Here is a 13,359-nt window from a genome sequence, read left to right as displayed (position 1 = left end):
TCACTAAGATCATGGCTGACCTCCTGCCTCAACTCCACTTTCCTGCACTAACTCCACTTTCCTGCACTATCCCCATATCCCTCGATTCCTTTAATCTTTTAGCATCTATCAATTCGGTCTTGTATATACTCAACAACTGAGCCTCCACAGTTCTCTGGGATAGAGAATTCCAAAGAGTCACCACCCTCCTAGTGAAGAAATTTCTCTTCATCTCAGTCCTAATTGGCTGACCCCTTATTCTGAGACTATGCCCCCTGGTTCTCGACTCCCCAGCCAGAGGAAACATCCTCCCTGCATCTACCCTGTCAAGCTCAACCCAAGTAAGAATTTTGTATGTTTCAATGAGATCACTGGATAGCTGGACAGTTAATGATAGTTTCAAAAGTGCCATCAATCGGGAGCAAGCAAGGTGCAATCCTGAGACTGTGTCTGCTTCAAAGAGACTTTAGGAACATGGAACTGATCAATGCCTGAAAAGCATATTGGATGAAGGTTACAAGGTGATAAATCTCCAAATTCCAGAGAGAAATGAAAATAAAAGGATAGAGGAATGAGGAAGTGGGCTTGACGATAATGAAATTCTGTTTACACAACATAAAAACATGCCTGTCTGCACCGAAAATTCCCAACCTTATTGCAAAATAATATTTTCTTTGACTTTATTTATCAAACCCTAAAGTCTGATTTAAATGTTTTATTACTGTCTTTACTCCTATACCCCAACCCCCTTGCAATAAAGGCTAATATACCATTTGCTTTCCTAATTGCTTGCTGTACCTGCATGTTAACTTTGTGATTTGTACACAAATTCCTCTGCACATTTACTAATCTTTCACCTTTTAAAAAATATTCTGCTTTTCCATTCTTCCGACCAAAGTGGATAATTTCACACTTCCCCACATTATACTCCATCTGTCATCTTCTTGCCCAATCACTTAACCAGTCTCTATCCCTTTGCATTCTCCTCACAACTTACTTTCCCACTTAACTTTGTATCATCAGCAAACTTGGGTGGATGATGACAGCCTTCTCGCGACCCACCCGGCAGGACAGGACACTAAACTGGTTGTGTTAAGTCGACAGTAGCAAACCAAGCAAATCAAACGGTGCCCTCCAAAGAAAACTACATGTAGGCCCAGCCATCCGAATATGGCAACTTATCAAAGGCATCTCTCGTTCAAAATGTGAAGAACTCGAAAGGTTACTGAAAAAACACAGCGTCGGTGTTCGGGTGTTTCAAGGAACACACATCGAACACATCCACCAGTTTGACACAAAAAGACGGATCACAGATTTTAACCTAACCGCATTCAATAAACATCCCAAATATGGCCTGGCATGCTATGTTAAACAAGGCATTGAAGGTTGCACTGAACTTGAGCATACCAGTATTGCCGGAGTTTTCAATACGCGTAAGAGAGCTAACAATCTCAAATGCCTACAAACCACCACTCGTACAGTTGTCTGACCCAGCGCTCCCTCCTCGTCAACATCCATCCATCCATCTCGGAGACTTTAATAGCCACCACACAATATTGGGCTATGCAGACATCAACGATAATGGAGAAGTAATTGTACAGAATGTATCAGTGCATTCACTCGAGAATAAATTCCTCCTTTCGACATATGGAATGTGTTATGTATGAAGAAAGAGTCAGGCTGGATACTGTGAGCTCAAAGTAAAGTGTGACCTTAGTCTTTTATTGCAGGTCTCCAGAGTGCCTCTCCAACCTGTGAGGCCTCCTTAAATACCTGTGCTCCCAAAGGATTATGGGATCCCTTGGGACTCCAGGCGATGAGCCCTCTGGTGGCTGTACAGAGTATATACAAGTTTACATACATAACACTCCCCACCCCCACTGTCCCCCCCCCCCCCAAAGTCAACAGTGTAACTATTTACAAGATGAGTCGATCTGGGGCCCTTCTTGATCGTCTCGGGGCAAATGCTGGTATTGGTGAATCGTCTGTTAGGCCCTCGCTGGGCTGCTGTGCAGCTGGCCTTCCTGGGCTGCCTGGTGTGGTGAGTTCTGCTGGGCTGCTGTGGATGATGGGTTCTGCTTCGTGGCCAAGGGGGGGGTGAAAGAAGATAGGGCCCAAAGTGGGTTGCTCAGAATAGTCCGTGAATCTGAGTTTGATTTGGTCCAAGTGTTTCTGGTGAATGAGTCCATTTGACAGTTTGACCCAAAACACCCTGCTCCCCTCTTTGGCCACGACAGTGCCGGGATGCCACTTGGGACCTTGTCCATAATTCAATACAAATACAGGATCATTGATTTCAATTGCGCGTGACACATTGCGCTATGATATATACTTTGTTGAAGCTGCCTGCTCTCTACCTGTTCATGTAGATCGGGGTGAACTAACGAGAGCATTGTCTTAAGTGCTCTTTTCATGAGCAGTTCAGCAGGTGGGATCCCAGTGAATGAATGGGGTCTCATGCGGTAGCTAAGCAGGACTCAGGATAGGCGAGTCTGCAGTGAGCCTTCAGTTACCCTCTTCAAGCCCTACTTGATGGTTTGCACTGCTCTCTCTGCCTGACCATTGGATGCTGGTTTAAACGGGGCAGATGTAACATGTTTGATCCCGTTGCGGGTCATGAATTCTTTGAACTCAGCACTGGTAAAACATGGCCCGTTATTGCTCACAAGGACATCGGGCAGGCCGTGCATGACAAACATGGCCCGCAGGCTTTCAGTGGTGGCAGCGGACATGCTTGCCGACATTATCTCACATTCAATCCATTTGGAGTACGCACAAGGAACATTTTGCCCAAGAACGGGCCTGCATAGTCGACATGGACCCTAGACCACGGTTTAGAAGGCCAAGACCATAAATTTAGTGGCGCCTCCCTGGGTACAGGGCTTAGCTGCGAGCATGTGTTACATCTGTGAACGCAGGATTCTAAGTCCACATCGATACCGGGCCACCATAAGTGGGACCTGGCTATCGCTTTCATCATTACGATGCCTGGGTGGGTACTGTGGAGGTCACTGATGAAGGGGTCTCTGCCCTTCTTGGGAACCACTATCCGATTATCCCACAGAAGGCAGTCTGCCTGTATAGACATTTCATCTTTGCACCGCTGGAACGGCTTTATCTCTTCCTGCATTTCCACTAGGACACTGGACCAGCTCCCATGAACCACACAGTTTTAACTAGGGACAATAAGGGGTCCTGGTTCGTCCAGGTATTAATCTGTCAGTCTGTGACAGGTGATTGCCCACTCTCAAATGTTTCCATAACCATAATCTGTGGGCTTCGCCATTTCCACCCCCGTGGTGGGCAATGGCAGCCTACTGAGAGCATCGGCACAGTTTCCTGTGCCTGGCCTGTGGTGGATAACGTAGTTGTAGACGGACGACGTGAGCACCCATCTCTGGATGCGGGTCGATGCATTAGTATTTATCCCCTTACTCTCGGAGAACAGGGATATAATAAGTGGCTTATGGTCAATTTCCAATTCAAATTTTAGCCCAAACAGATATTGATGCATTTTCTTTACCCCATAGACACACACGAACGCTTCTTTTTCAATCATGCTGGAGGCGCTCTCAGCCTTAGACAGACTCCTGGATGCATAAGCAACTGGTTGCAATTTCCCAAAATCATTAGCTTGTTGCAATACACACCCGACGCCATATGACGATGCATCACATACGAGTACCAAACGCTTACATGGATCACACAACACAAGCAATTTGTTTGAGCATAACAATTTTCTGGCTTTTACAAAAAACATTTTCTTGGCTTTTGCCCCATACCCATTCGTCCCTTTTACGCAGTAAGACATACAGTGGTTCTAGCAGTGTGCTGTGACCCGGTAAGAAGTTATCAAAGTAGTTCAGGAGTCCAAGAACGACCGTAGCTCCATCACGTTTTGTGGCCTCGGTGCGTTCTCGATTGCCTCAGTCTTTGAATCGGTGAGCCTGATGCCGTCCGCCGCGATCCTCCTCCCCAGGAACTCCACTTCAAGCGTCAGGAAAACGCACTTCAAGCGTCTTAAGCTGAGCCCCACGCGGTTGAGTCAACTAAGAACCTCCTCCAGGTTCTGCAGATACACGTCGTCTTGGAAGACCACCGTGCAAGGGACCGACTTCAGTAAACTTTCCATGTTTCTCTGGAATATCGCCACCACTGGTCAAATTCCAAACGGGCATCTGTTGTAAATGAAGAGACCTTTGTGCATGTTGATGCAGGTGAGGCCCTTCGATGGTTCCTCCAGCTCCTGAGTCATGCAGGCTGAAGTCAAGTCCAACTTCGTGAAAGTCTTTCCTCACGCCAGCGTTGCAAAGAGGTCGTCGGTCTTTGGTAGTGGGTATTGGTCCTGCAGAGAGAAACGATTGATAGTTACTTTGTAATCACCACAGATTCTGATGGTGCAGTCTTCCTTGAGGACTGGGATGATCGGGCTGGCCCACTTGTTGAATTCGATCGGTGAAATGCCCTCTCGTTGCAGCCAGTCTAGCTCGATCTCCACCCTCACTCTCATCAGGTATGGTACTGCTCTCGCCTTGTGATGAATGGGTCACGCCCCCAGAATTAGGTGGATCTGCACTTTTGCTCCTTGGAATTTCCCAATGCCTGGTTCGAACAGCGAAGGGAACTTGTTTAAGACCTGGGCACACGAAGTGTCGTCAGCGGGCGAGAGCACTCAGATGTCGTCCCAGTTCCAGCGTATCTTTCCCAGCCAGCTCCTGCCGAACAGTGTGGGACCATTGCCCGGTACCACCCAGAGTGGTAGCTTGTGCACCGCTCCATCGTAGGAGACCTATACAGTAGCATTGCTGATTACAGGAAATCAGTTCTTTTGTATAAGTTCTTAGTTTCGTGCAAATTGGAGTTAACACTGGCCTTGAGGCCTTGCTGCACCACAGTTTTTCCAAAAGTCTTGGCTTGCGCCCATGTCCATCTCCATTGACACCGGGAGTCCATTTAGTTCAACATTCAGCATTATCGGGGGACACTTTGTGGTAAACGTGTGCACCCCATGTACCTCTGCCTCCTTGGTCTAAGGCTCTGGTTCGTCGTGATCCTCCGTGGATCTGTCCTCCTCTGCAACATGGTGGTTTGCAGGATTAACAGCTTGCCTGCACATACGTTGGAGGTGTCCCATTGTTCCACAGCCCTTGCAAACATACTCTTTGAAGTGGCACGAATGGAAACGATGATCACCCCCACAGCGCCAACAAGGTATTAATGTCCTTGCATTCATCACCCTTGAGGGTGGACTCAGACATCTGCAGACGTGCAGCTGCAGGTATGTGTAACCTGCTCTGTACGTTGCGATTTGAAAACAACATCACTTTGTTCACAGTACTTGTAGCAGCACTTGTGTGCTGAGAGATTTGCTTAGTATTGTCACTGGTAGCAATGAACACCTGGGCTATCGCTATGGCCTTACTCAAGGTTGGTCTTACTACAGTCAAAAGTTTGCGAAGTATTGTTTCGTGGCCAATGTCAAGTACGAAAAAGTCTGAGCATGTGCTCCAAATTCGCAATGTCCTGCAAGGCGTCTTAGCTCGGCGACATAACTCGCCACTTCCTGGCCTTCAGACCTTTTGTAGGTGTAGAACCAGTACCTCGCCATCAGAACGCTTTCCTTCAGGTTCAAATGCTCCTGGACCAGTGTGCACAAATCATCGTACGATTTCTCTGTGGTTTCGCTGGAGCAAGCAGGTTTATCATGAGGCCATACGTTGGTGCCCCAGACGGTGAGAAGAATAGCCCTTCGTTTGGCAGCATTCGCTTCTCTATCCAGCTCGTTGGCTACGAACTATTGATCGAGTCGCTCCACAAAGGTTTCCCATTCATCTCCCTCCGAGAATTTTTCCAGGATGCCCACTGTTCTCTGCATCGTTGGGTTCGCTATCTGCATCTCGTCGCCAGTTATGTATGAAGAAAGAGTCAGGCTGGATACTGTGTGCTCAAAGTAGAGTGTGACCGTAGTCTTTTATTTCAGGTCTCGAGTGCCTCTCCAACCTGTGAGGCCTCCTTAAATACCTGTGCTCCCAAGGGATTATGGAATCCCTTGGGACTCCAGGGGATGAACCCTCTTGTGGCTGTATAGAGTATATACAAGTTTACATATATAAACAGAATGGATTCCTTAGAGAACCCCACAGTACAACCTGAAGGATCAAACCTTCCTCGCAAAGAGTGGACAACCATCAACCGCCTCAGAACTGGTCACGGTAGATGCTGCCATCTTCTCCATAGGTGGAAGATTAAAGCATCCCCATCTTGCGACTGTGGAGCTCCCTCAGTGTTAGTGAGTACTTCCCCACTGTGATGTGGCTGAGATCCATAACTTAATAGCGTGGGGAAGCAGGAGTGCAAATCCATCACTCTGCACCAGCATGTTTTGACATTCCAAAGCACTGTCGCACCCTCCCGTGACTCAGCTTTAACTAGATTGGACTGAAAACAAATTGCTCTGCATAAAAAGTTGTTGTACATGTACCAACCACGGCATGCAGAGCTTGATGGCACATGCTCAAATAAATAAAATATTCAAACTATTTTCCCACAAATTTTTTGAATTCTATTTTAAAATTTCAAAAGTAGTCAACTCCATTAGTGCTACTGAAAAAGTCCAAAAGCCAAGTGGAAGGACAAAATTAAATCCACCTTTGGATTATTCAGAAATGTTCTCATGCTAGGTTTATCCAAGATGCAATCAGGAGTAAATGTATGCTTTATCAGCAATTCAGTTCCTGTTTGCAACTGTGAACAAGGCATTAAAGCTCGCAAACTTCAACTTATGGGTAACATCTGCAATTTAAATACAAGTGACCTCAAGGACAAGGGTCTGAATTTAATCCAGACTGAAAGTAAAGTCACTACTTTCTGTTGGCTAAGTTTCTAAGTGAAATGAGTTTGGCTAATCTCAATTCATTTCATAATGGGTGCAAGTCCATAGCACAAAACTAGTTACAATTTAGCACATTTGCAATTCGGACTTTAGCAGGGTGAAAGGATGGCTGGTTGGGAAATGGAATGGATCACACTCACATAATTTTTAAAAGTTTTTGATAATGGGGGAAAAAGGGGAGATAGAAGACAGCCCATCGCTCTTCATTATTATATGATTTATATTCCATGGATTAGTTGACACAACAGAGCCAAGATTAAGCTAGGAATTGCATGCCATGATCTTCTAATGTATTGGTTTAAAAGTAACTGGGATTTTTTTTCCCCAAATGGCTTTGATGGTACATTTTGTGAGCATTGCTTCATTGCCCTATTGCCCTATTTTCTTTTCCATTGAAGTCAGAGTCTAAAAGGCTGATTCGCTAGCACCAGTTTTGTGCTACTGCCCAAGATGACCAACACCCCCAGTGAATGCTAAATTAGATATTGTTGTGTGATGTGGATTAGCAATTTTTGTGTTTTGAACATACCTTTAATTACAGTAATCAGAATGAGAGGTTATCTTCCAGAAAGATAATAAATATTTCAAAGAAATTAAATTATATCATCTATGGTATAAAGATGGTTCAATCGGCCTCTAGTCAATGCAATATCTGACCCGAGAATGCTTCATGCTCGCAAAGTGGAAAATTCCACAGTACGGACGTCCCTAACCTTGAGTACAAATTTAAAAAAATGAATCGACTATCATTCATCTTCATAAAGCAGGATTAAGAGTCTTTGGTAAGTTAAATATGATATGATATATTATCATTGCATGTCCCATTAGCCAGTGTGTTACCAGCTCAGCTGACTCTTCAATGTTCTATATGGGCTAGTGCTCGAGTTAATACAGTGAATGTAATTAAGGGTATGTTCAAAGCACAAAAATTGCAAATCCACATCACACAATATCTAATTTAGCATTCACTGTGTGTAGCCAAGCTATCTATCGCAGAAACAAAACTAGAGAGACAGTGACCAAATGGGGTTGAACACGATGTCTAAAATAATTACATATCACACCATCTTATATTCAAACATGACGAGCCCTGTGGTTGGGTAAATTCATAACTTAATCATAGCTCAATTCATAGTTTAATCTTGGTTCTGTGTCAACTAACCTATGCCCAGATAGGGAGGGAATACTTGCATCACAAGCATCTTCTGTTAAAGGCACTGTACTAAAAAGCATTTTTATCCTGAGCCACAATAAAACTCTTATCTTGTAATTGTGTGTTTCCTTGTATAAAACAGACTAAAGTAAATCTGCTGACCAAACAGGATTTGTTTGGAAGATATTCACATCTTAACAGTAATCAATAATCAGAACCTACTTCTCACACGAACCTCTGTCCTTCACCCTGATTCCTGACTCTGAGTCACAAGAGTTAGAAGCCCCAATACTGAAGCTCAATGTTGCAAGTATAAAAGGCCCATCTTTTTACAAAAAAATCAATTGCCTTTACTAAATATCTTTAAAAAGAATGAAATTAGCAATTTGATTTTTGTTTTTTTGAGAGCATGTGAAGTGTTTTATCCTGGTTATATCCATACAATTATTTAGCACTGCAGAGGTGCGGTATAAGACTTTAAAAAAAAAAGAGCAATTGTGCAACAAAATATACCCAATTCAGTACTGTGCGCGCATCGTGCTTTTCAATGCCTACTTACCTTTTATGATAGATACACAGACAAGGAAGTCGAGCTATTGTGTCTCCTTGCAGAAGCTCCTCCAAACAGATTACACATTCTCCAGCATCTTTACTCAGCACATCATCTGTAAAGCAAAATTGTTTTTTTTAAATAATTTAAAAAAAATTCCACTTATACATCTAAGTTTATCCACCCCACTGGATGGATCACATGTGCAGAAATCCTTTTAAACTTCCATGCAACGAATAATAGAATGAGGTTGACCCATAAAACAGTAATTCAACTGATTGCTTTTAAAACAAAGCAAACTGTTTTCTGCACAAGATTCTCAACTTGTAGATTAAAAGTTCACATACAATTTTGGCCACCGACGCCAGTTCTGGCCATTTAGGCAACTTAGGCCAGCGTATGTGGCCACTTGAGAAAACCCTTGCGGAGAGTTAAAGAAATCGGCGCAGGTATGGAAATCGGTGCATTTAAGTGCAGCAGATGCCCGGACAGCAGCAGCAGGAAAGGTAAGAGAGGGAGAGAGAGTGATGGGGAGGAAGAGAGGTGGAGGGAGGGAGAGAGGGTGGGAAGCCTTTGACCGGGAGGCAGGAGACCACTCAGCCTGGGCTAGGGGCAGGCAGGCAGGCAGAACTGACTGGCAGGCACGAGCACTAAGAGATCGATCGCACCGGGAGGCCACTCAGCCAGGGCTAGGGGCGGACAGGAGAACTCACAGGTTACCATGGCAGCCCAATCTTTTTGGCGTAGATCAAGGCTCCACCCCCCTCGGGTTAGGCCATGCCAAAATGAAGAGATCCTAAGGGGAAACTTACAACACGTTTTTTTTGCCGTACTTGTTCCACACAAAAAAAATCATGCTAAAGGTTTTGGGGAAAATTGAGCCTATGGGACTAGCCCTATTAAATTCACCTGGGCACAAGTCAGGTTACAGGGGCTTTATTCTAGGTACTAACTAATTTATACACAGCTAATTCATTAGATGATAGAGACATCGACAATCTGTGAGCATCTTGTATAGTTTGATATGCCTGATGAAGTGGTATTTTCGGCCTTTTTCCAAGGATCAAACGAACTTTGCATCTCACATGATCTCTTTCAGTTGACACCATCTGAGCAGGGCATCATTTCCAGGGCAAGTATAAGGCAGGTTTCAGTATATCAAAATCCTGGGGAGGATTTGAACGGAGATATTTTGGGTGGGCATGGGTGAGCAACAACTGCCCTGCGCACCCCCCCTCCCACCCACAATTGTACTGCCAGAAACAGCAGCGTTAAGATTCCCACATCGTGGGTAACTGACACGTTCCTTTTTAACTACACCCCTTTCCGGGTTCCACAGGGGGAGTTAAAATCTCTCCACACATCCCCCACCCCCAAATCCCATGTATGCTTATGGAAACAACTTTTACGCAATGAGCAAAAGACAAAAGTATTGAGAAAGCTGAATTGTAACATCCATATCAATATTAAATCAATGTCTTCAGGAGAGGAAAAAAAAGCAATCATGAGGAAAAAAGATACATTAAGAGCATTTGCATTTATATAGTGCCTTTCATGTCCTCAGGACATCTCAAAGCGCCGCACAAGTATTACTTCTGAATTGTAGTCACTGAATTGTAGGAAAACTGCAACCAATTTGCATACAGCAACGTTCCACACACATCAATGAGATGAATGTATCCAGGTCACCAGCAGATCTCCCTGTTCATCTTCAAAAGTGCCTTGGGTTTCCTTATTTACACAGGAACAGTGATACATGGTCTTGGCTTAATGGCTCATCCAAAAGACAGCACTCCAAGGATTCCTATGTTGCTACATTACAAAGGGAGGGAGGCTGATTCAGCAGAGGGACTGTTGAGAGGAAAAGTTTTTTTTAAATATACATTGTTTTAGGAAATATTAGAGACTTGACAAGTGACATCTTGACAAGGTAGCTTGCTTACTGATCTCACATGCCTGAAGTTTCAATGCAACATTACTGCCCTGGAGCAATCTCAGTAACAATTTCACCAGAGTATTTGTCAGGGTACACGTAGTTTATCACATTTATCAACAATGTCACTGGATTGATGAGGAACGTGGCCTTTGATATTGTGTCGAGGGAGATAGCAGGCAGGAGAAAACACACATTCAGGAATTTATTGTTGTCAATGCTGTTTTGTACACAAAGCAAGATTCAACCATTCAAACCAAGGATTTCAGTGTGCAATTTGCTCACATATCAGGGCCATTTGTCCAAACAGACAGAATGCTGGGCAGAATTTAGTCACCTGAAGGCAGTGCCAACTTAACATGGGGGTGTAATCAATGGTTAACATAGGACCATTGAATGGAAACAAAGTGTTCACATATTAAAACAGTAGATTATATAACCTTGTTTGCAAAATTTTGCCCCAAACTGGAAAAAGGCTCATCTTGAACATGTGACAGATGAACTTTACAGAATTTTCTCCCATTTTGGGGCAGTTGCATTCTTATAAAAGTTAGAAGCTATCCAAAGCACACCTGCTGTTGTGTCGTCACTGGCAAACAAATGCAATGTGGTGGGAGACAAAGGAAAAAAACAAGACATTTAAAAACAAAGCATGGAATGAGCTGTGTACAATTGAACCCCACCCTGGACTATAACCATCTATTGAATCTCGAGGAAGTTCTGAAACAATATACAATGTACCACAAAGTCATGGATTTAGTTTACACCCAAATGGTTTTTCATTTGCACGAATGGAACTCTGCTGTCTGTCCCCAATAGTCTGAGCTTGGCTGCTCTTTAATAGAATTATGCACAGATCTGCATATGTTTAGGTGCATTACTAGTAATGGGAGCAGGAGTATGCAAGTGAAACTCAGAGGAATGAAGACAATCAAGAGTGTCACAATGAAACTGAAAAATTTTGGAAAGGAGCAAAATCCATCACAATCTACTCGCAGACTTTGCCGCAGCTGAAGGGGCAGGAGATTAATGGACAATAAGGGGAAGGAAACCAAAGACGTAGGCACGAGTTTTCAGGAAAACAACAGAGCAGACCAAGTCCAACTCCCTGTTTGAGGGCTGTGGAAGTGGCAGTAAACACTAGAACATAAGAAATACGAGCAGTAGGCCATTTGGCCCTTTGAACTTGTTCCGCCATTCAATACTCCATTTTCCCGCCCTATCAACATATCCCTTGATTCACTTAGTATCCAAACATTTGGTGTCTTGAATATATTTAATGACTAAGCATCCACAGCTTTCTGGGGTAGCAAATTCTAAAGATTCATAACTCTGTGAAAAAATGTCTCCTGATCTCAGTCCTAAATAGCTGAACCCTTATTCTGAGGCTGTGACCACTAGTTCTCCCCAACCAAAGGAAACATCCTCCCAACATCTACCCTGTATGTATACACACGTACATACATATAATATATATATCTTCACTGAAGGATAGGTGGAGGGTGCGACCTATCCACAATTGACCCTGGGCCAGGGGTGGCGGAAGGTTTACACCACGTCCCGACTTTCCGCCCCGCCAGGCACTCCGACCCCTTACCGCTCGGTGGAGAGCCCTTTTCTGCCCGCGGGGGAAATTACCCACAGGAGTGCGGCCGCTGCCGGACACCACTGACAGCTTTGCGAAGTGGGAAGCTGCCAGTGGCTGGGCGGTGCAGCCGCCCTTAAAGAGGAGAGTGCACCTCTGCGGCCACCATTTTCTTTTAATTGTTGGCTGACTCTGCAGTTGGTCAGACAATGGTGCCCGCTGGTTCAGCTGGGCTGCCAACAGGAAGCCTGGCACGCACTCTTGGGTGCCGAGCCACTGTTCCGGCTGAACCCTTCCCTGGTGGTCCAGTGGGCATCATGGAGGCCTCACTAAGCCTCGCAGCGACCTTGCTACGCATCAACGTGACGCAGCACATCCATGTCGTGCTGACGTCATGACGTACGGCGGTGGTGGACACCACCCCGAACCAGTCCATAAACACCGCCGGGAAATGGTGTCACAGTTAAAGAGCCGAATTTTCCGCTTCTTCCCTCCAGGCGGTAATAATTCGGTTAATTCGAATTATACGCCCGAAAGGGGGCATAGGGCAATTTCCTCCTAATTATGTTTCAATGAAAATTTTTGATTTTCTTCTAAAATCCAGGGAATAGTCTACTCAATCTCTCCTCATACAACAATCCTCCCATCCCAGGAATCAATCGAGCGAACCTTTGTTGCACTCCCTCCAAGGCAAGCATATCCTTCCTTAGTTAAGGAGACCAAAACTGTACACAATACTCGAGGTGTGGTCATACCAAGATACTATATAATTGCAGCAAGATGTCCTTACTCACATACTCCAATCCTTTTGTAATAAAGGCTAACATATCATTTGCTTTCTAAATTGCTTGCTGTATCTGTATGTTAACTTTGTGATTTATATACAAGGATACCCAAGTCCCTCTGAATACCAACAGTTCCCAGTCTCTCATCTTTTAAAAAATATTCTGCTTTTCTATTTTTCCTACCAAAGTGGATAACTTCACATTTCATCACATTATATTCCATCTGCCACATTGTTGCCCACTCACTAACCTGTCTATATCCCTTTGCAGCCTTTTTGGCCCCAAGTTTCCACATGATTTGCTCCTGATTTTTAGGAGCAACTGGTGTAGAACGGAGTATCTTAGAAATTGGAATTCTTGTCATTTCGTTTGCTCCAGTTCGAGTCAGTTAGAACAGTTTCACTTTGGAACAGAATTTTTTTTTCAAAAGGGGGCGTGTCTGGCCACTTACGCCTGATTTCAAAGTTTCGTGAGTGAAAACT

General features: G+C 44.4%; 1 protein-coding gene across 1 annotated transcript in view; it reads right to left on the bottom strand.

Annotated features, from left to right (window-relative positions):
- Positions 1–13,359, bottom strand: part of znrf1 (zinc and ring finger 1) — a 260,933-nt gene that overhangs the window by 30,977 nt on the left and 216,597 nt on the right. Inside the window, exon 3 of the mRNA XM_070897898.1 lies at positions 8,584–8,689. Coding sequence (XP_070753999.1) covers positions 8,584–8,689 — 106 coding nt within the window. The remainder of the gene's footprint in view (positions 1–8,583; positions 8,690–13,359) is intronic.

This window comes from Pristiophorus japonicus, chromosome 13 (genome assembly GCF_044704955.1).
Source record: "Pristiophorus japonicus isolate sPriJap1 chromosome 13, sPriJap1.hap1, whole genome shotgun sequence".
In the NCBI taxonomy this organism is placed as follows: Eukaryota; Metazoa; Chordata; class Chondrichthyes; family Pristiophoridae; genus Pristiophorus; species Pristiophorus japonicus.
Note: the sequence above shows the minus strand (reverse complement) of the source record. Positions and strands in the feature narration are given on the sequence as shown.